The following is a 20,210-nucleotide window of genomic DNA, read 5'->3' as shown; positions in this document are numbered from 1 at the left end:
ACAAGTTTCTAGCAAATCAAAGAATTTTGAACTTTTCCTTGTAAAGGAAAACTTTAGATTTGATATCAAGATTCTCTAAATCCTATTGTATTTTAGAGGTAAACCTTGTAACAAATACTTTACTTTATATAGTGAAAGCAAATAACATCTCAAGGATAGTATCAAATATGTGTCAAGATCATCATTTTCAGCCTCACTTTCTCAGTGAAATTTGCGCAATACGAATTTCCGTTCTTTTATGTGTTTGTGTATCAATTACCTCAACATGATCTAATATCTTTGCATTGAATTTGGAAAGCACAAGGCGCCTTGTCCATAGCCAAAAAAACAAGTTGCCTTGTCACCTGCACCATCCGTACAGAGTCTACGATTACAGGCATGTCATTTTTCTGCAGGGAAAGAAAAAAAAAATCGATTTGTATGATGCAATAAAATAAAGAGCTTCACGCTTTCATTTGTGCTACTTAATGTTGAGGCAGTTAATTATGACACACCATGTACTTCCCATAATGCTAATGTTGACAAGAAAGTAATAGTATACTAGCTAAATTCATTGTGCATGATTGTTTGGTGAAAAATATTACATGCACAAGAGGCAAAGGATGTGCTACGTGACATTTGCTAAAGTGTGGAGGGGAATATTTTATATATGTATATGATTGAAATGTACACATAAAAATTCATGCAGTGATGCAGGCATAATATTGACCAACATCTTTGGTCTCAGATTGATATCTATGTTATATAAAATAGGAGAGGGTTCCTTTTAATGTTATACCAAAAATACTCCCTAAAGTTAGTTTTCAAATTACTCAAGTTCTCTCTTTTTTCCAATCATGATTTAATTTTTATCTACAATTACTCACATCCCTCTTTTTTTCTCTACCATGATTTTAAATATAATAACTCCTTAAATAAAAAAGAGCAGCACTTATAGATTTCTGGAAAAAAAACATACATGCTCTAACATGATTCTACGTAGAATAATTTATTATAAAAAAATTAATTATATATTTTTGGAATAAGCACACGCATAGAGTATGCCAAAAGCAAATATGATTCTACATACATACAATAACTTATTATTAAAAAATTAATTATATTCTTTTGGAATAAGCACACACATAGAGTATGCCAAAAGCAAATATGTGCCAAAAGCACTAGCTGTATTTAATCTGGTAGGATTGTTGTAATCTAGGAAGTACCTGTAGAAGATACAGAATGGAGATTTAGATGATGCAAAGGGATGATGATGCAAGCGACCATCCTTGGATGTTCATCCAAAGAGAGCAGTTTCAGATTAATCTTGCTACAAATGTTGCCTTTTCCAATTCTCGATTAAGACCTGATTAGGACACATTCGGCATCATGTGGTGCTTACAAAAACTGACTTTGTCGTCTAAAATGTGGTCAGGCCTACTACATCACTGCTAATGGAATATATATTTCTCCCTTTTTTGTTTTGAAATTTCAAGCCCTTTTAAACTTAAATTTGCTATTTCAAGCATTAACAATTTGATATCATTTCTCTCTGCTGTTTGTTATAACCTATTTAACTCTTTTAGCCTGCCATACATGATTTTTTGTTATAAATTTCTTTCATCTATTTGGTGCATGTCAAGTTATTTTTATTCTTTGAATTTGTTACACCAATTACCTATAAGCCATATAGTGGTAATTTGGAAATGAAAATACGTTTTAGCATTTCATATTAATAGTTTATAGGTAAGGGCTGACACTGTTACATTGAAATTCAAAATTAGGATAGTAAATATAATATTCAAAACTACAAGGGACCCAAGAGAAAATGTTATAAACCGCAGGACAAATTTGATCACTTCTCCCTACTAATATTACTCTTCCATTAATTTATGGAAATCTCATAATCTTTAAAGATAATTCAACATTTTGCATTTTAACCCTTTTTGATGTATGTGTTTCAAAAGAGTCTATTGGCTTTGAGGTTGCCCGAATGCATAGCCTCAAATGGCTAGCTTGACATGATGGTTTCTTTGGTTTGGATTTTCTTTTAGGATAAATTTTTTTTAATACATTGTTAGTGTGTAATTCTTTTTTTTAAAATTTTTATACTAGCAGGTTTAAATCATGTTACATAACATGAATTTAAATTTGAAATTTAAGTCATGCATATGTGATATATATTCAAACTGCTAGTGTAAAAAAATCACTACAGTGTTAGTGCATAAAAAGCTAATACATGGTCAGTACATAAAAAATTAATCCTTATAAAAAGCTAATACATTATCAGTGCATAAAAAATTAATCATTTCTTTAATACCACAATGTCATAGATAGATAATATAAATGTAACTCGAACTTAGTTAAACCGTGTTGATTGTTCAACACAATTTTTAATAAACGACAAAATTTTTTATGTTTCTGTACATTACTTTTTGAATCCATTTTATAAGTATACATTTTTTTTAAAAAAAAAGATCATTTCATTTAATAAATCTCCACTAATGGCAAAAAATAAATCAAACAAACATGACACAAATACATATAGATATGAAATCAATAGATTCAATAGATCTAGGAAATCAATAGAAATAAAGATAACATTGGTGCTCCTATATATCTTGCATTCGGATGAATCAATGTAATCCCATACATTGGTGCATATCTTCTGACAATCAAATTTGATTAAACCTGGTTCAAATTTAAAGAGAAATTTAGATCTAATAATAATGGAGAAATTGCCGACCTAAAAAACTAATTAAAAAATCCATCAGAGAAATTTAGATCTGACAATAATGGAGAAATTTTTGTTTCCTTTTTTCATTGAATTTTAACATGTGGTTTAATTTTAACTACTGTAATTGATAGTAGTAAAGATTCAAATGAGAGGAGTATGTATATTAGGAAATACACCAACAATGGATTATCTTTAAAAAGGCAAAGAAAAAAATAACCTAATAAGCAAATATCCATTAGAGGAAAAAAGAACAAAAATTTCCAAATAACTAACATGTGAATGTGTGATTATAAAACATTGAGCAATTGACTTTGTATTGTCCAATTAAAAGAAACTAGAATACAAATTTTTTGTTAAATTAGAGAATAAATGATATTGATTTATAATTAACTAATTATGCAAAAAATCTATATATTTTCTTCATAATTAGAAATTAGAGAATGGATATCTTTAAGTTTTTGTTAGCAAAATTTTTTATTTGCTTAAAAATAAGAATTTGAAAAAAAAATTAATTTTGATTACAAATTAAAAGAGAGCAAAAAAATGGTATAATAGAAGGGTATTTTTGTCTCTCACAAGGTTAAGTGATTAATAAAATTAGAGAGTAAAGTAAGAATCAAAGTGTATTTTTGAGTGATAAATTGTAATTAACCCTTAATTCAATTGAAGAAAAACTTAGGTTGACAACTAACTGCTTTCCCCACTTTCATAACTGTCTCCTTTCCTTTTCCTTAGGAGGAGAGTTGAATTAGGTGGTAAGGTAGAGCGATTATAAGTAGAAGATTCTGAGTTCAAAATCTCTCACTTACAAACAATAAATAAATAAATAAAATAACAAAAAAACCCGTCTCTTTTTCTATATGCCTCGTCTTCGACTATGACCTTTTCCTCCAAATGATCAATAGTAACACGGGCGTTTCAGCATCCATAGTCCATTATTACAAGATTTATTGATTACAGTGGGATACATTTCCTAACAAATACTGATTTTATACAGTGTTGTTGCTATTAATGCCAGTAATACTCTTTGATTAATTTCAGAAATCCCATAAGACTTTAGCAAATCTAAACTCTTTTAATCATGTGTTTCAAAAGAGAGTGTTCCAATGGCTTTGAGCACTTGCCTTCCATTGGAGTCAGATTGCTAGTCTGACGTGATGGTTTTAAAGCCATTGATAGAGAAGTAAGTCCACATATAAGCATTTGGTTGGAATATTACAAATACCACCTAATATATTCATGTAGCAAAAATTATGATTTTTCTTTTTTAAGTTGGTAGAAACTGCAAACATTCATTGCGGTAGCCAAGTTCAGTTTAGCAATTATCACAGATAGAACCATTTTCACTTACCAGGGCCATACAAAATCCGTCACCTGTAACTTCCACCTAAATTATCTTATCTGAACGTAATGCAAAAATTTTGGCATCACAGGACATCCTCACGTTTTGAAAAAGATCCCAACAAGAAGTGCCTGAAAACGTCAAGGCTGGATATTTATAATGGCTGGCAACCACGGCACCACATGTTGGCTAAGTAAGGTGCATGTTTGAGTTTCGCAGCAAATGTGAGAATTTCTATAATTAAACTATGGTCTTGAAAATATGCCTTGACTCATAGTGATAATCGGAGCCGAATCCATCTAATTTTTTTAGTTAAAAAAAATTGTTTGCTATGACAATTCAATCCAACAAAAGATTTTTCGGCGAGAGGAGGAGATTTTTTTTCAAGAATAGAGGGAAAACTGGAATTTTCCTTTCGCTTCTCCCATTTTTTTTCCCCTTCCGTCTTTCTCGTCCTTTTCCTTTTGGCACTTTTCTTTCCTATCGTTTTCCTTCTCTCTCTGCTTCCTTGCCTTGCCTTGCCTTGCCTACCAGTTGGGGCCAGTTCCCTACTTATACCACCTCTTGGTGCTACTTTCATTGGCCCGCTTCCTCATAATCCACACCCCGCATCCACCAGAGTTAGCTGCGGCGTGATTCATAGTTGCACTCAACTTATAACAGTTACTTGATTTTATTTTGGCCATCCATATATTGTCAAGTTATTCCTAAAAGTCTAAATGCCGTTATCCATGGAGTTTAATGCGTACATACATGTAACTAGGCAGATACAAATGAAGTTGTTGCTTTCACAGAGGTCCAAATAAATGATGCAATTGATGATCTTTCATTTATTTGTTTCATATATTTTGACAGATCTTTCATCTTGTTTCATCTATTACCTTTTTACGTTGTGTTAATTAATTCTAATTAAAAGAGGACTTAGGTGTTAAACTTTCAAAAATGTGAAAATATACGATGCAATCGATGATAAGTATATACACACATAAATATGATTCTGCTTTTATTTATTCATTTCATATGTTTTGGAAGATCTTTCATCTTTTTGCCTTTTATATTGTGTTAATTAATTCTAATTAAAAGAGGACTTAGGTGTTAAATTTTTAAAAATGTGAAAATGTACTATGTGAGGGTGTGTATGCAAGGAAATATAAATGTGAGTGTTTACATTTAAATTAAATATACAAGGATATATCAACTTAAATCAATTTGGCTTCTGCTTGACTATTAAATTATTCGAGCTAAAACCTTTAGGTTAAAAATTGAATAAAGCTATTGCCATAAACTAAGGTGCTATGTAATTTATGGCTATGGGGCGCTTTGCGTTATATTTATTACCTTATATACATCCATACATACACACACACATTAAAAGTTCTTAATTCAATTACCCATATTCTTTCTTCTAAGTGGTATACTTAATTGAAGAGAATCACCGGATCATCTGGATATTTGGGTTTTACTCATTTTAGTATCCAACTTTTCTCATATTTTCTCTCTCTTCTAACAAAATATCTTTTTTAATAAATTTATATTATATTTTCATTATAGGTTTCCTCTCTCTTCTAACAAACTAAATTTTTATTTATAAATTCACTTTAATTTATCTTATCTATATGTTTTAACTTTATTTTAATTGTTACTTCACTAGCATTGCTAGAAATTAATATTTGTTCATGGGGAAAATTATATTTTTGCATATTTGGTATTTAGTTGAGTATAAATATTTAGTTTTAGGTTTTTAATCATATAAAATCTGATAATTCATTCAAATAATATTTATCAATCTTTTCATATAGCTTACATATTTAATGCATAATATAATATTAAAATAAATGTGTATATATATAGAAGTTTTCAAAAGTTAAAACGGTACTTGAACATTTGGGTACATTAATTTTCTAACTTAAATATTCATAAATAGGTATGAAAATTATTCGATCCTTTTTTGAATTATTCATACTTGCATAAATTTTCAACTAATATAAATATAAGAAAGAACTGTGCTAATGAAATACTAGTTTACATTTAAATACTTAACCCTACTTTATTTTTTGATCCATCACAAAAGTTTGTCCAATTACTTGATGTCGAAAAACTAAGCTGTAAGAAATTTTCCATTCTTATACAATATTTTCACTTAGTGGCCACAAGAATCTGCCATTAATTCCCACAAATTTCAATTGACATAGGTTGAATTTCCAATTAAACCCTAATTTAACTTAACCCTATTTTATTTCTCAATCTACCACAAAAATTTGTCCAAATTGCTTGAGATTGAAAAACTAACCCGCAATTTCCATTCTTAAAACAATATTTTTCTGAGTCGCCACAAAAGTTTGCCATTATTTTCCACAAATTTCAAGTAACATATGTTAAATTTATGCTAAGGTTACGTATGGCGGTGAACATGAATTCAAGAGGAAAATTAAAATGAATGGATTTCAAAAGAATAGATTTTCTTTTTTGAGGCAAAATGAATAGATTTGAAATACACATTGTTTCAAAGAGTTTTTTGCTAAAATAACACACTTTCTAAAAAATATTCCCAATATGATTCACTTTTAAACTTTATTCCTATAATGATGTTATTATTGCCACCTAATTATTCTGATTGCCACGTAGGATAACAAGAAAGGAAAGTTTTAATCTAGTTTATAGTTTTCAACATGAGCTAAAATTTTTAATTTTTTTTAATCATAGAGGCACAATATTGGCATGCAGCAATTACATGGGAGCAAGGGAATCCAAATATTTGCCACTTTTGACAGGAACAATGTTTTAACTTGACAACTTGGACACGACCACCTTTTCTTTATTTATAGGTGATCAACCAGTTTTAATGCTGAATGAACCAGTGGCTCGGTTAAATAGGACCACTTCATGTCCTCCTGCCTTGATCCCATAAGAACTTATTTTTCCATCTACAAAAGGAGTGAAAGATTGGTTGCTAACACTTCTTTGAACTGCAAATTGCCGTCTAATGGCAAAATAGCTGTTGACACGATAGAAACTAAGTTGCACCAAAGCTGTTATTGGTAAAGAGCGTGCACCCTTCAACACACTGTTAAATACCTCTAATAAATTTGTTGTCATTATTCCATAGCTTTTGCCACCATCATGTGCTAGAGCCCACTTCTCAACTCGCAAATCATCTAGCCATTTTCGAGCTTTCGGATTTATCTTGCCAATTGTTTCCATCTTTCTCTGAAATTTGAAAACCTGATTTTCATAACACGCTGCAACTAGATGGTTTTTCAATATTTTGTCATGAAATTTAGTATTAAAATTACTTGCTAGATGGCGGATGCAAAAACGATGGTCGGCAAATGGTTCAATCCACTCTGATCCAACCTGATTCACTATGGTAATAATACCTGGATGACGGTCAGATATCACACAGAGGCCTCTTCGTTGAGTGACAAATTCCCTTATGCATGCCATAAACCAACCCCAACTATCATTGTTCTCACCCTCCACAATTGAAAAGGCAAGTGGAAATAGTTGATTGTTTGCATCTGCTGAAACTGCAATAAGCATGGTTCCTTTATATTTCCCATATAAGAATGTACCATCTATACTTATCACAGGACGACAATGCTTAAAACCTTCTATTGAAGCACCAAAAAAAAGAAATAGAGTGGGGCAAGTGGTAAATAGATGGAAAAAAGAAATAGAGTGTGTCTCTATCTCTATCCTGACACATGTGCAACCTATGTGGCAAAAAAAAGATCATAAAAGCAATAAATTTTAACATTAGGTTACTTTGGGTATATGTTTTAGAAGGAGAGTTATTTTGGCAATGAACTCTTGTTTCAAGTATATCGTTTGGCTCAAAAGATATCATAAGATAATAGAATTCACAATTAATAAAAACACTTTGGGATAGAAATTGAATGTTTGCTTTCTTTCTACGTGGCCGAACGCGATCCTGTAGTCTGTACTACTTGGCTGCAAGAATCAAGGCATTGCAATTGATATAGTCTGTACTACATGTTTGAAGTGCTCGAATAACACCAAAAAAGGAACTAGTCATCTTCTCTTTAGAGCCAATATTGTCTGGCCACAAGAGACGCTGGTACCTGCGGCGGGGGCCGGCGCTCGACTGATTATTGGAAAGATGCAGATTATTGGAGAAACGAGATATGGAGTGTTGGTTTTCAAATCCATTTCAACACCCCAAAAAAAGAAAAGAAAAAGAAATCCATTTCAACACATTAAATCCCTTCTGTGAGAAATTTTGTTATCGTCAAGATTAACTATCCTTGGCCAATTTGAACCTGACACAAATCTCCACAATCTAAATTGAATTGTAATTAACGTGTAATAACAAGATCTAAAATCTAAAAACAAATTATTAGGCCTATCGAGTAGTTGGCATAATTTTAAATTCTCAACCAAATTTCTTCACTTATTTGGACTAGAGATTTGGATTTCAAATCCAAATCCATCCAAATACCTCCATCCAAAAGGACCACAAGGTAATTTGCTTACACTTAAGGATTAGGGGCTTCTACAATCACCATTTCTAATTCTATGTTACAAATTATAATATAAACTTCCGCATTATAAGTATAATTGTATGGCACAATGTAACCAATAGCACAATACGTATTCGACGCGACCACAATAAAGATGAACACCAATGCAATAATACACCGAAATACAATAAATTTCACAATCCTTAGAAATTGTGTCCTACCATCAATTTCATCCATTCAATTTCAAATCAAACCCATCTTCACGTTAATTGTACCGTACAATCAAAAGTTTGATTGTAAAAGACCCCAATCCAGTTTAAAGAGGGCATCTAGGTGGGATTTAGCAATTCAATCTGGACGGTTGGATTGTAAATTGGTATGAAATTGACGGATCACAAAGGTAAGTTGTGCCAGCGGCATTAGGTTATGTCACATCATTACATTCCAACACATTGGAGCTCAGCCTTTTCAACCCAAAAATATCAAATTACCTGAGGTTTTGACGCAAGTCCAGTCACTTGTCTCTTCTGTCTAATGTTATGGACTACCAGCACCGGCAGCTGCAAAGTCTAGTAGAAGAAGATAAAATATTTGTGTCTGTCACTTAACTGTCGCTTAGTATAGAATTAGTCATATAAAATATTAATAATTGTTTCACAGTTTCAGTGCTCAGTATGGTTGTTGGACGAGAGTCAATATCAAAATACTTTGATACATATTATTGCAGTAGAAGAAGAAGAAGCAGAAGTCCCTACATACATGATGGAGAATTCTGCTGATGCTGAGCGAGAAAGTCTGATTACAAAGCCTTTACTTAATGATGATCATGACGGTTTTTCAGGAAAGGGTGGCTTCAGAACCATGCCATTCATTTTAGGTAACTCCTTTTTCTTTCTTGATTGAAAACAAGAAACAAACGACCCTTATTAAACTGGCTATATCTGATTCTCATTCTACGTGTGTTTAACTGAAGTTTATTGAGGAATTGTTTTAGTGAAATTTTCTATTAAGAATTGACCGTTCTGTGTTTTAATGGTTTTTTTCTGGGGCAGCAAATGAGTCTCTTGCGCAGGTGGCAAGCTATGGGCTACAGCCTAACATGATTCTGTACTTGACAAGAGAGTATCATTTGAACATGGCTACTGGGTCCAACATACTCTTTCTTTGGTCAGCAGCAACAAATTTGATGCCCCTTCTTGGTGCTATAGTTGCAGATTCATTTCTGGGTCGATTTCGGATGATCTTATTTGGTTGTGTTATTAGTCTTCTGGTAAAATCCCATTTACACACTTCATTGCTTTCAGTAGTTAATATTTATTTTGATTATGTTTAATTTTTCATAGCACAAGAAGCAGTCTGTTCCTATTTCTTGCATTTTCATCCATCATGTCATTGTCTACTTCAGATTGTACTGTGAAAATGAACTAATTTTATAAAGTATCCCTGGCTTTTTTTTTTTTTGATTTACAATCTGGCTGCCAGGAAGGAGCGAAGAACATATAAAAATGCTTTTGTTTAGTTGTGAGTATTTTTAATTTTGGAATCTAGATTATAATCTAGAAGCTAAGCAACTATCCTGCAGATTGCTGAAATTAAGGTATAATTAATAAGGATGGCAATGGGGGCGGGTGGCCCGTCGGGGGCTAATGGGGCGGGGGAGTGTACCCCCGCCCCGCCACCCGCTTTAAAAAAAATAAATATATAAAATATATATGTATATAATTATATATATAATAGATAATTTAATTAGTTACAAACTCATGACAATGATATTATTAGTTAATGTATTATATGTATATTAGTATATGTAATATAATTGATATTATCAATTATACTAATAATTATATATGTGTACTAATACAAATTATTAATTGGTTATACTAAATTTACTAATACATTTATACTAAATTCCTAATTACACTTAATACAATAACATTTTTTTCTCAAAAAAAAAGCACAAGCATAATAATGAATTAGTGATTGTATTTGTGCCAAAAGTGAAAACTTGATTACTTTAGTTGTATTTATTTCATCATATTGGATTGTATTCAAATAACTTTTGTTTGATTATTTTTATAAGTTTCAATTGTGAAATTACAATGAATAATAATTTGTTGATATGTTGATATTTTAGTACTTGATTATTTGATAAAATTTAACTATAATAAAATTATATAACAAATTTTGATTAGCCCCGCGGGAGCACCTGCGGGGAAAACGGGGTGGGGCGGGGGGAGCGGGGGATGGGGGACGGGGCGGGGGTGGGTGGAATTTGTAGTCAGTCCCCCGCCCCAAACCCGCCCCGTTGCCATCATTGATAATTAAGCATGTGTCACTAAATTTCAATTCTGCATAGGTTCATAAAGTTAAAGAGGGAGAAAAGGCACAACGGATCTTCTGTCCCACATCCTGTGCCACTCTCTGTGCCACTTTTTATTATATTGCTATTTCTCCTATATAAACATCACATTTTAGTTCTTTTTTGTTTCCTTAAGATCCAATAACTATTAATTGAGTAAAATATAAATACAGTAGCTTCAAAAAAGCAATATATAATAGAAAATTAAAAAATACAGCAGAAAATTCATAAAAAATCTCATTTTTTATGCATTTTGGTTTTTTGAGTTTGTTAAATATTGTGTATTACTCAATTAATAGTTATTGGATCTTAAGGAAACAAAAAAGAACTAAAATGTGATATTTATATAGGAGAAATAGCAATATAATAAAAAGTGGCACAGAGAGTGGCACAGGATGTGGGACAGAAGATCCGTTGCGAAGAAAAGGCTTTCTCATATCCGTTTGGATTGGTCATTTTTTCAAATACAATACTACAGTAATACATAATAACTCAAAAAATATCTCATCCATATAATATGTCAAATATTTTAAAAAAATTTTATAGTAAAAATTTTTCATATACACTATAATAGTAAAATTTTTTAAAAACACCCTAAAACCAGCTAATTCAAACGGAGGGAATATGGCTAAGTTTCATAAGAAAATTGGGGTTAAGAGTTAGAAACATCAATCTCATGTCCATGGCATTTATTTTGAATACTCTCGTGAGAAATTCAATACCAAATACTGGCGAGTCCAACGGATACAGTAGCTTTTTTATACTAAACTTGCCACCCAAAAAAATTAAAAAGTACAAGAATATTCCAATGATCGTGAGAAGGGGGAGTTGGGGTGTACTTTAAAATTACACCATTGTTGCTTAAGAATGGCGCAAATCATTTTCCTGCTGGTGGTTTTGTTGAAAGGGGTGGAAATACTATTCAGGTTACTGTCAGATGCTTCGGAAAAATACATCATTTCTCACGTTGTATCTTTATGCAATGACATAATTCTATCTGTTCGGACCCCGTGCTTAGAAACATAATTGATCATTTGAATTATGAACCAACATGTTCACATAGTGATACAAATTGCAGAGAAGGCATGTTTTAGACTTTCTTGTCTAATTCTGCTTCTAGCACTCTCATTTTACATTAGCTCTTTCTGAACTTTTTGGTTGGAACTCCATAATCATCCTTTTTTTTGTCCGAGAGGATTCCAATCATATATGGCATTATGTCATCCCAAAATGCAGGCCATTAGTTTCTTCACACATACAACAGCTTTATATTTTAGTTTCAGTTGCAAATCCTGCTCCATTGATCTTTCATGTGCAGTGAAGAAAACTGAAAAAGAACCTGACTTTTAGAAGATAATTTGTTGCGCATTACACTAGAATAACTTAAAGAATTTTAAATCCTCTGCATCTTTCTTTAAGGCTTCAATTGTTGGTGCATGAAAGTAGTCGTGCTGCTGCCGGAAAAAATTACACTACTGACCAGATTTGGTTCTTCAAATTTACTATATTATTTCTGATTTTAATGGAATCATCTGAACTGCTTTGATTGAAGGGAATGGCTCTTTTATGGCTAACAACTATGATTCCACAAGCAAAGCCGCCTCCATGTTATGAATCGAATAACAATTGTAGCTCAGCGACAAGTTTGCAACTCTTTCTCTTGTGTTGTTGTTTTGGACTCCTGTCTATTGGAGGTGGAGGAATTGGATCTTCATCCTTAGCTTTTGGTGCTGATCAGTTGAGAAGAGCAGGTGGGCAGAACAATGGATGGGCTCTGGAGTGTTATTTCAGCTGGTACTATGCGTTATGCACAATTTCTATTTTAATTGCTTTACCTTGCATTGTCTACGTACAAGAAAACTTGGGATGGCAAGTTGGTTTTGGCATTCCGGTCATGCTCATGTTGTTGTCAACTCTGTCATTCTCCCTGGCTTCGCACTTATATGTCAAGTTGAAGGCTAAATCAAGTTTAATTGTTGAAATGCTTCAAGTGGCTGTAGCCTCTTATAGGAAACGGCATATAGAATTGCCAACAGAGAGCTCAAAAATGCTGTACCATCACCACAGGGGTCCATCAATTTGTCTTCCAAGTGAAAAACTAAGGTGAGTGTATTTTCATCCTCACAGTAGTGTCCCCTTGATCTTGATGTTCTCTTATCCAAAACGATTGGCTCCGCTCTCAGACTGGGGCTGTATTTCTTTCTTGATTTATATACATGGTTCGAAGACTCGGCCGAGACCGAGACGACTCGGCCGAGTCGTCACCGTCTCGGCCTAGTCCGAGACGAGACCGCGACGAATCGAGACCGAGATACTCATCTCGCCGAGAAATCGGCCGAGACGTCACCGCGACGGATTGACTTGGCCGAGTCACACCGAGTCACTCCGAGTTATCCCGAGTCAAGACGAGAAATCGGCCGAGTTACACCGCGACGGATTGATTCGGCCATTTCTTTGGCTATTTTTTATTATTTTTGTTTAGCATACTTTTTTTATATTATTAACAATTTTTAGAATATTAAATTTTTTAAAATTTGCGTCTCACCGAAACCGTGACCGATATGCCGAGACCGATGTGGAACGTTCCAAGCTGCGACCGCGACCGCGACCGCGACTTTGAACCATGTTTATATATCTGAATAATTTCAAGTTCTTAGCAACTTATTTTGATTATACAAGGTTGCCTGTATTTGGTAGCTATAATTGGTTTGCAATTAATCCTATTTTATTTTTCATGTGGTGGCGAATTCAACAATTTGTAAAAGCATTTTTTGAGTCTGAGTGTTTTTCTTTAAAGTCATTTGGAGTTTGAACATTCAAGAGAGAAGTTCCTATTAGGTCATTTAAACAATGTTTCTCTTATGGAAGCTTCAATAATTTGTCTTCCAGGTTCTTAAATAAAGCTTGCATCATCATAGATCCTGAGAAAGACTTGACAACAGATGGAAGAGTAGCAGATCCCTGGAGTCTTTGCACAGTAAATCAAGTTGAGGACCTGAAGTCGATTCTCAAAGTGATTCCCTTATGGTCCACAGGAATGATAATGTCAATAAATGTCAGCCAGGGCTCATTTTCTGTACTTCAAGCAAAGTCCATGAACCGAAAATTTGGTCCAAACTTTGAGATGCCAGCAGGTTCTTTTGGTATGTTTACCGTTGTCAGTGCAGTACTATGGATAGCTCTTTATCAACAGATATTCTTGCCTGTTGCGTCAAGAATTATGGGGAGACCTGTTCATCTCTCGACAAGGAAAAGAATGGGAATTGGAATGGCCCTGTCTTTTGTATGCATGATAGTGACAGCAACAGTGGAGGCTAAGCGACGTAGTCTGGCTATCAGGGAAGGATATTCAGATGATTTAGATGCAGTGGTGGACATGTCAGTACTTTGGCTTCTTCCCCAATATTTCCTGATCGGCGCTGCTGAAACTGCAAGCGCAATTGCACAGAATGAGTTCTATTATTCCGAGTTTCCAAGAAGCATGTCAAGTATATCTTCCACTTTGTTCTCACTTGGGGTGTCTGCGGCAAATCTTGTTGCAAGTTTTCTTATGAACGCCATTGACAAACTCTCAAAACTGGGAGGAAAAGAAAGCTGGATTGAGACCAACATCAATAAGGGTCACTATGATTATTACTATTGGGTTCTTGCTGGCTTAAGTGTGCTTAACATGATTTATTTCCTCATTTGCAGCAAGGCTTATGGTCCTAGCAAAGAAGATGAGAAAGAGACAACTTTTCGCGAAGACGATAACTAGCACTATAGCTCTTTCATTGCCGTAATGTAACCTAGACAATTTGTATCGTGATCAATATACCTGCAGAAGCCTGAGAGTCAAGAATATCTGTTGATCCAACAATGTTTTCAACAATGTCATTGGAGAGAGCCGGCAATGAAGATCAGACTGATTTACATATCGTTGGCAATGCCGCTGTTGAATAGGATTGTGTCTATAGATGTGATGCTGTTGGTGTATGAATATACAAACTTTACATGTTTAAGATTGTAAATCTGCCATTTTACTGTAAAAGCTGTCATCCAACTTATTATATCTGGATGCACTAATGTCTTGCAGCTGCGAACTGTAGTAGAGAAATAATCTTCCTTGTTAATTTCCTACATCATTGCTAATTGCACTTTTTTCCCCTCCCTTTTCTGTATTGAAATTTTAAGCTTCTTTTAAAAGTTAAATTTGTTACTTCAAATTTCTTGTGATCCTACGTATTTCAAGCATCAAGAATTGGACATCAATTCTCTCTATTGTTTGCTATAACCTTTATCCTGCTATACATGATTTTTTGTTGCAAATTTCTTTCGTCTGTTTGATGCATTTTCAAGTTATTTTTTAGTTGAATTTGTGACATCAATTATGTATAAGCCATCGAATGGCAATTTGGAAATGAAAATACTTTTAAGCATTTCATCTTTTTATTGTATAGGTACGAGGGCTGACATTGTTACATTGACATTCAAAATAAGGAGAGTGGCCGAAGTGAAATTGTCAAAAAACCATTTTGATAAACTTCTCCCTACTGATAATATTCTTCCATTAATTAATAGAAATCCCTTAATCTTTAAAGATGATTCAACATTTTGCATTTTATCTTATTCAATCTATGTGCTTCAAAGGGAAGTATTCTATTGGCTTTGAGGTTGCCTGAAGTCATAGCCTCAAATTGCTAGCCTGACGTGATCGTTTCCTTTGGATTGGATTTTCTTTTATAGCACGACGCCATAGATTGTTCATATAGGTGCAATTCGAATTCAGTTAAACCGTATTGATTGTTCAACACAATTTTTAATAAATGAAAAAAGTTTATTATATTTATGTACTTTATTATTTTTGATGTAAATTACTTATAACCATCAAGTGATTTCACATAATATCACATGATCCTCCTAAAGTTTCAAAATAGTCGCATAACTCTCTTATGATTTTATGTAAAGTGAAAAATAAACAACATGTATGATCAATTATAGTGTTTATATCAAATGCATTCTAAAAGTACGTGTGATAAAATTTTAATTTTCATGTAACCCCTTATAGTTTATGTAAATATTCACTTTACCACCTGTATTTTTGCATTTATCTACGTAATCTTCCTATATTTTTATATAAAGTAGTTAAGTCATCGATTGATTTAATATTTAAGAAAGGACACTATTAATATTTGGGTTAAATGCAAAAAACCCCACAAACTATATACCCGGTTGCAGTTTACCCCCTAAACTATAATAATAGGCATTTTGCCCCCTTGAATGATATGTTTGGACAATACTACCCCTACTATCTTAAATCCTTTCTTCTTTTTTTTTTCTCTATTAGCTTTTTTCATTTTTTTCCTTTTTTTTCCTTTTATTTTCTTTTTGCTCTTCTTGTCTCTTGGAACTAGCCAATATCTCTCTCCGATGTGAAAAGACTTACATCAAAAATTTTAATATTTTTTAAACTATTTTTTTAATTTGTTTATTTGTTAAATTCATTCTTAATAATTTGTCATAAACTCTTTGTTATTACAAAATATATGTAGCTTATATTATAAAGTGTATTAATCTAGTAATTCAACAATTTAAGTACCTATAAACTAATTAAAAGTTCACAGTTACTCAACTACTTATAATAAAAGTAACATTATATATCACATAAAAAAGAAAAGTTAGCAATTGTTATTTGTAGTGAAATAAAAAATAAGAATAAACAACAATAGTAGTTCATCTTTTTTGTTATTGATACTACTAATGATTGATTAATCAATTTCTCTATTTTGTTATTATACATTTGAAAAGTTCAATTTCTTAAATGACATTGACTTCAACATTTGGAAAAAAAAATCTTGTATTCCATAGATTTTTTTTTTATAAAATATTAGCATACGAAATTAAGAAATAAACAAATTTTGACTAATCTAGTCTACTTATTTAAACAATGTTTAAAGAAAAAAAGGAAGAATTTAAAAAGAAAATGATAGGGAAAAAAGAAAAATAACAATGCTTAAAATAAAAGGGGTAGATTTGTCCAAACATATCATTCAAGGGAGCAAAATGCCTATTATTATAGTCTAGGGGGTAAACTGCAACTCGGTATATAGTTTGTGGGGTTTTTTTGCATTTAACCCTTAATATTTCAATTAACGATATTATATAGATTATTTTTTGTCAAACTTCCACTTTACATAAAATTATCGGGATGTGAAGTGGTCATTTTAAAACGTTAAGAAGGTCAAGTGATAATAGATGAAACCATAGGGGGCGTATATATAATTTACCCTTTTTTTTGAATCCATTTTGTTATTATACATACAGGTCGAATGGTGCAAATAACACACAATTGCTGAAACCCGCTTTCTGCTCCTAAAGCCATTGATTGAGAATGCGCGTCCACTCTAAGCATTCGGGGGATGCCTGACACAGACCACTGAAAGAATATTACCAAATATGGCAGTAGTAGTAATTTATTTTGGCCACATATAGATTTGCCAAATGTGCATTAATGAGGTGGCGAAGTTCAATTCAAAATCAATATACTCAGACTTTTTCCGACTATCCTACCACACTCAGCCAGGAAAGCATATGCTATAAAGATTGGCATTTCTTGACCTCAATAGACTTTGTATATATTTGTGGGGTTTATGGAAGATTTTTTTTTAGGTCAACTAAAATAGTCATTTAGTTTAGTGTGTTAATTTGATGTTCCCTTCCAGTGCCCAAACATCATTTTCACTCTACACATTTTGAGTCATTTTGGCAACATCTCAGCATAAACATCCAACTACAGCTCTCCTTTAGGTACTTATTCTTCTTCTTCCGTTGAATTTGTCAACTTTGCTTCTGCTTTTGGTGGCCAATTCAAAGGCCAACTTAGGCTTTTGTAAGGGTTTATGTCCTAAGTTTTGGGTTTTGATTGTTGGTTTATTGCTCGTTAATTTTCCTACTTTGGTGCTTGCATGTTGTTTTTCTAATTATCTAATCAATGCGTGTTAGTGTTGGTCATTGATTTGCCTTTTTTCTTTTCTTTTGATTGTGCATGTTGCCATTCATGCTGACTTTACCCATCTGCATGTTAGTTTTGGTGGTTATTATTTATTTTTCCCTTGACGAAGTGAAGCATGTTAATCTTAATGTTAATATCAAGCAGCTAGCAAGGCATTTCAAGGCTAATCCATCACCATAACTCCCACTTAGGTTATTTGGGTCTGCTTTCTTTAAGAGGTTTTTATTAGATAAGTTTTTTTTAATAACTTTGTCTATAGTAAACTCTAAAAATACTTTCAAAGTTTTAAAATACACACCTCAAAATATCAAAAATATACATCATCTTCCTCTTCTATCATTACCCTCCCACCTCACCCTACCGTTGTCATTGCCACTACCTCACTCACCAGTGCTGGTGGTTTGCATTTTTCTTTCTCCCTTCCTCTGCCTCCCTCTCCTTTCTTCTTCTCCTTTTCTTTTCCCCTCCTCCTCCTTCCGCAGGGGAAAGGGGGAGGAGGAGGAGGAGGAGGGGCGGAGGGAGGGAAGAGAGTGGAAAGCGGAAGGAGGAGAAGGAGGGAGAAAGGGAGAGAAGGGAAAAGAAAAAAAAAAAAAGAGGAGTGGCTGCAGTAGTGGCAGGGCAGGAAGGGTTGATTTAATGTAGGGGTGTGGAGGAGGAGGGAGAAGGGAGGAGACAAAGGAAATCAAAAAAAGGGAAAAGAATAGGAAAAAAAATGGAAAGTTTTTAATTCTTTCAAACTCTAAATAGACGAAAGCTCTTCTATTGATTTTAGTTTTTCTACAATAAATTAATAAAATTTTATACAAATATTCTGAAAAAGCACACATTCCAAACTGACATCAAGACATGGCATCCTGAAATATCAGTTTCATTTAGGGATAATTTCAGAAACCTCCCCTGAAGTTTCTGACATTTACACTAACCTCCCCTCTGGTTTGAATAATTACACTGACCTCCCCTGAGGTTACTAATCCTTTACAAATTCAGTCCAAATGATTAAAATATTATTTTAGAGAGTGAAATTAGAATTTTGTACCTGATTTGTCCTTTATGCTACATGTCCAATGAATGACAAAGTATTACAAATTAATTAATAATTAAAAAACTTTAAGAAGCGTAGTTTATAGGCAAATACGTATTACTTATTTAAAGTACCAACTCTTTACGGGTATTTTACTTTCAAACATTTACTTTATTACAAATATTTATTCTCAAATACAGATTTGTATTTACTTTCAAATATTTAATTTTTGTTAAATACAAAACCTACCAGTTTTTCTTCTATAGAAATATTAATATAACACTTTTTCAATTTTAGTTATAAATATTTATGTATTTAACATAAATTAAATGATTCAGGATAAAATACTCATAAAGAGTTAATACTTTTGACGGGTATTTTACATACGTGCAAGCTAAAAAATACCGAATTACACCCGTTCACTGCAAGTATACAGATCAACTAGTAGTTTAGGGTATATATCGGGTCGATCCCACAGGGAAGAGTGAACAATTACCGGTATTACTAAAGCTTCTCTATTATTTAGACTATCAATGAATTATAACAAATTTAACCTACTGAAATTATACAAAATAACAAATAAAAGCTCCTTAGGTTGTGGTATCCCTAACTACTCATGCAAGTGCTATATTTGGATCATTAATTACTACATCTAGGCTAGTTATGGTGTAATTTCCTTATGCATTTGAATCCTACTTTCGTAGTGAATCAATTATACTTATAACTAATCCATACCTATTCTCATGGTTATGAAATTAGCTACAAGTTCATTTCTTCAATGAAATTACATGAAATGAATCACTAAAAACCACATAAGTGCACCTCTACTTTCGTGAGTGTACTCCCTATGTTTAGCACTTCTTGAACTAGTGTTAAATCTCAATTTCCATTGCAGAAACAACACCTTAGATAATCATAATTAATGGTACCAGATTAATCATGATTTAAAGAGCCAAAGTGCTAAATAACTTGCTCAAATCGTAGCAATCAAATAACCAAACAATTAACACTAAGAATCATAGAAAGTTCAACCAAACCCAAGGTATAAACTTTAGAAACACATAATGAACACAAAATCCAGAACTTGTATATTAACTAAACTTGGAATCAAATACAAAAGATAAAGAATTTGGAAGGAATACAACCCTTGTCACATGAGCTTTCTTCCCTGCCTTCTTCATCCTTCATCTTCATCCTAATCTAGATAATAAACAAGAATGGAAAAGCTACACTACTCTATACTAAGCTAAACTAACACTAGGGAGATGAAAGAGCTACATTTCTGCAACTTCAAGCTCTC

General features: G+C 32.8%; 2 protein-coding genes across 2 annotated transcripts; one reads left to right on the top strand and one right to left on the bottom strand.

Moving 5' to 3' along the window:
- Window positions 1-6,887: 6,887 nt before the first annotated feature.
- LOC113704889 (uncharacterized) lies at window positions 6,888-7,598 on the bottom strand. Its single transcript, XM_027226757.1, has one exon. It carries the CDS (start codon window positions 7,596-7,598, stop codon window positions 6,888-6,890), a length of 711 nt encoding a protein of 236 aa, XP_027082558.1.
- Window positions 7,599-9,100: 1,502 nt separating this feature from the next.
- Window positions 9,101-15,022, top strand: LOC113702826 (protein NRT1/ PTR FAMILY 1.2-like). Its single transcript, XM_027223974.2, has 4 exons — window positions 9,101-9,416; window positions 9,592-9,809; window positions 12,451-13,001; window positions 13,788-15,022. Exons 1-4 carry the CDS (start codon window positions 9,299-9,301, stop codon window positions 14,653-14,655), a joined length of 1,755 nt encoding a protein of 584 aa, XP_027079775.1. The 5' UTR covers window positions 9,101-9,298; the 3' UTR covers window positions 14,656-15,022.
- Window positions 15,023-20,210: the final 5,188 nt, after the last annotated feature.

The sequence above is a fragment of the Coffea arabica genome, chromosome 8e (assembly GCF_036785885.1).
Source record: "Coffea arabica cultivar ET-39 chromosome 8e, Coffea Arabica ET-39 HiFi, whole genome shotgun sequence".
NCBI classification, from domain to species: Eukaryota; Viridiplantae; Streptophyta; class Magnoliopsida; order Gentianales; family Rubiaceae; genus Coffea; species Coffea arabica.
This window is presented reverse-complemented; position numbering and strand designations above follow the sequence as displayed.

Excerpts from the sequence above, each read along its gene's own strand:
- LOC113704889 (XM_027226757.1), bottom strand. The coding sequence starts at position 7,598 with ATGCTTATTGCAGTTTCAGCAGATGCAAACAATCAACTATTTCCACTT.
- LOC113702826 (XM_027223974.2), top strand. The coding sequence starts at position 9,299 with ATGATGGAGAATTCTGCTGATGCTGAGCGAGAAAGTCTGATTACAAAG. Across the intron at positions 9,417-9,591 it reads AACCATGCCATTCATTTTAG|CAAATGAGTCTCTTGCGCAG; the intron begins GTAACTCCTTTT and ends TTTCTGGGGCAG. Across the intron at positions 13,002-13,787 it reads CTTCCAAGTGAAAAACTAAG|GTTCTTAAATAAAGCTTGCA; the intron begins GTGAGTGTATTT and ends TTTGTCTTCCAG.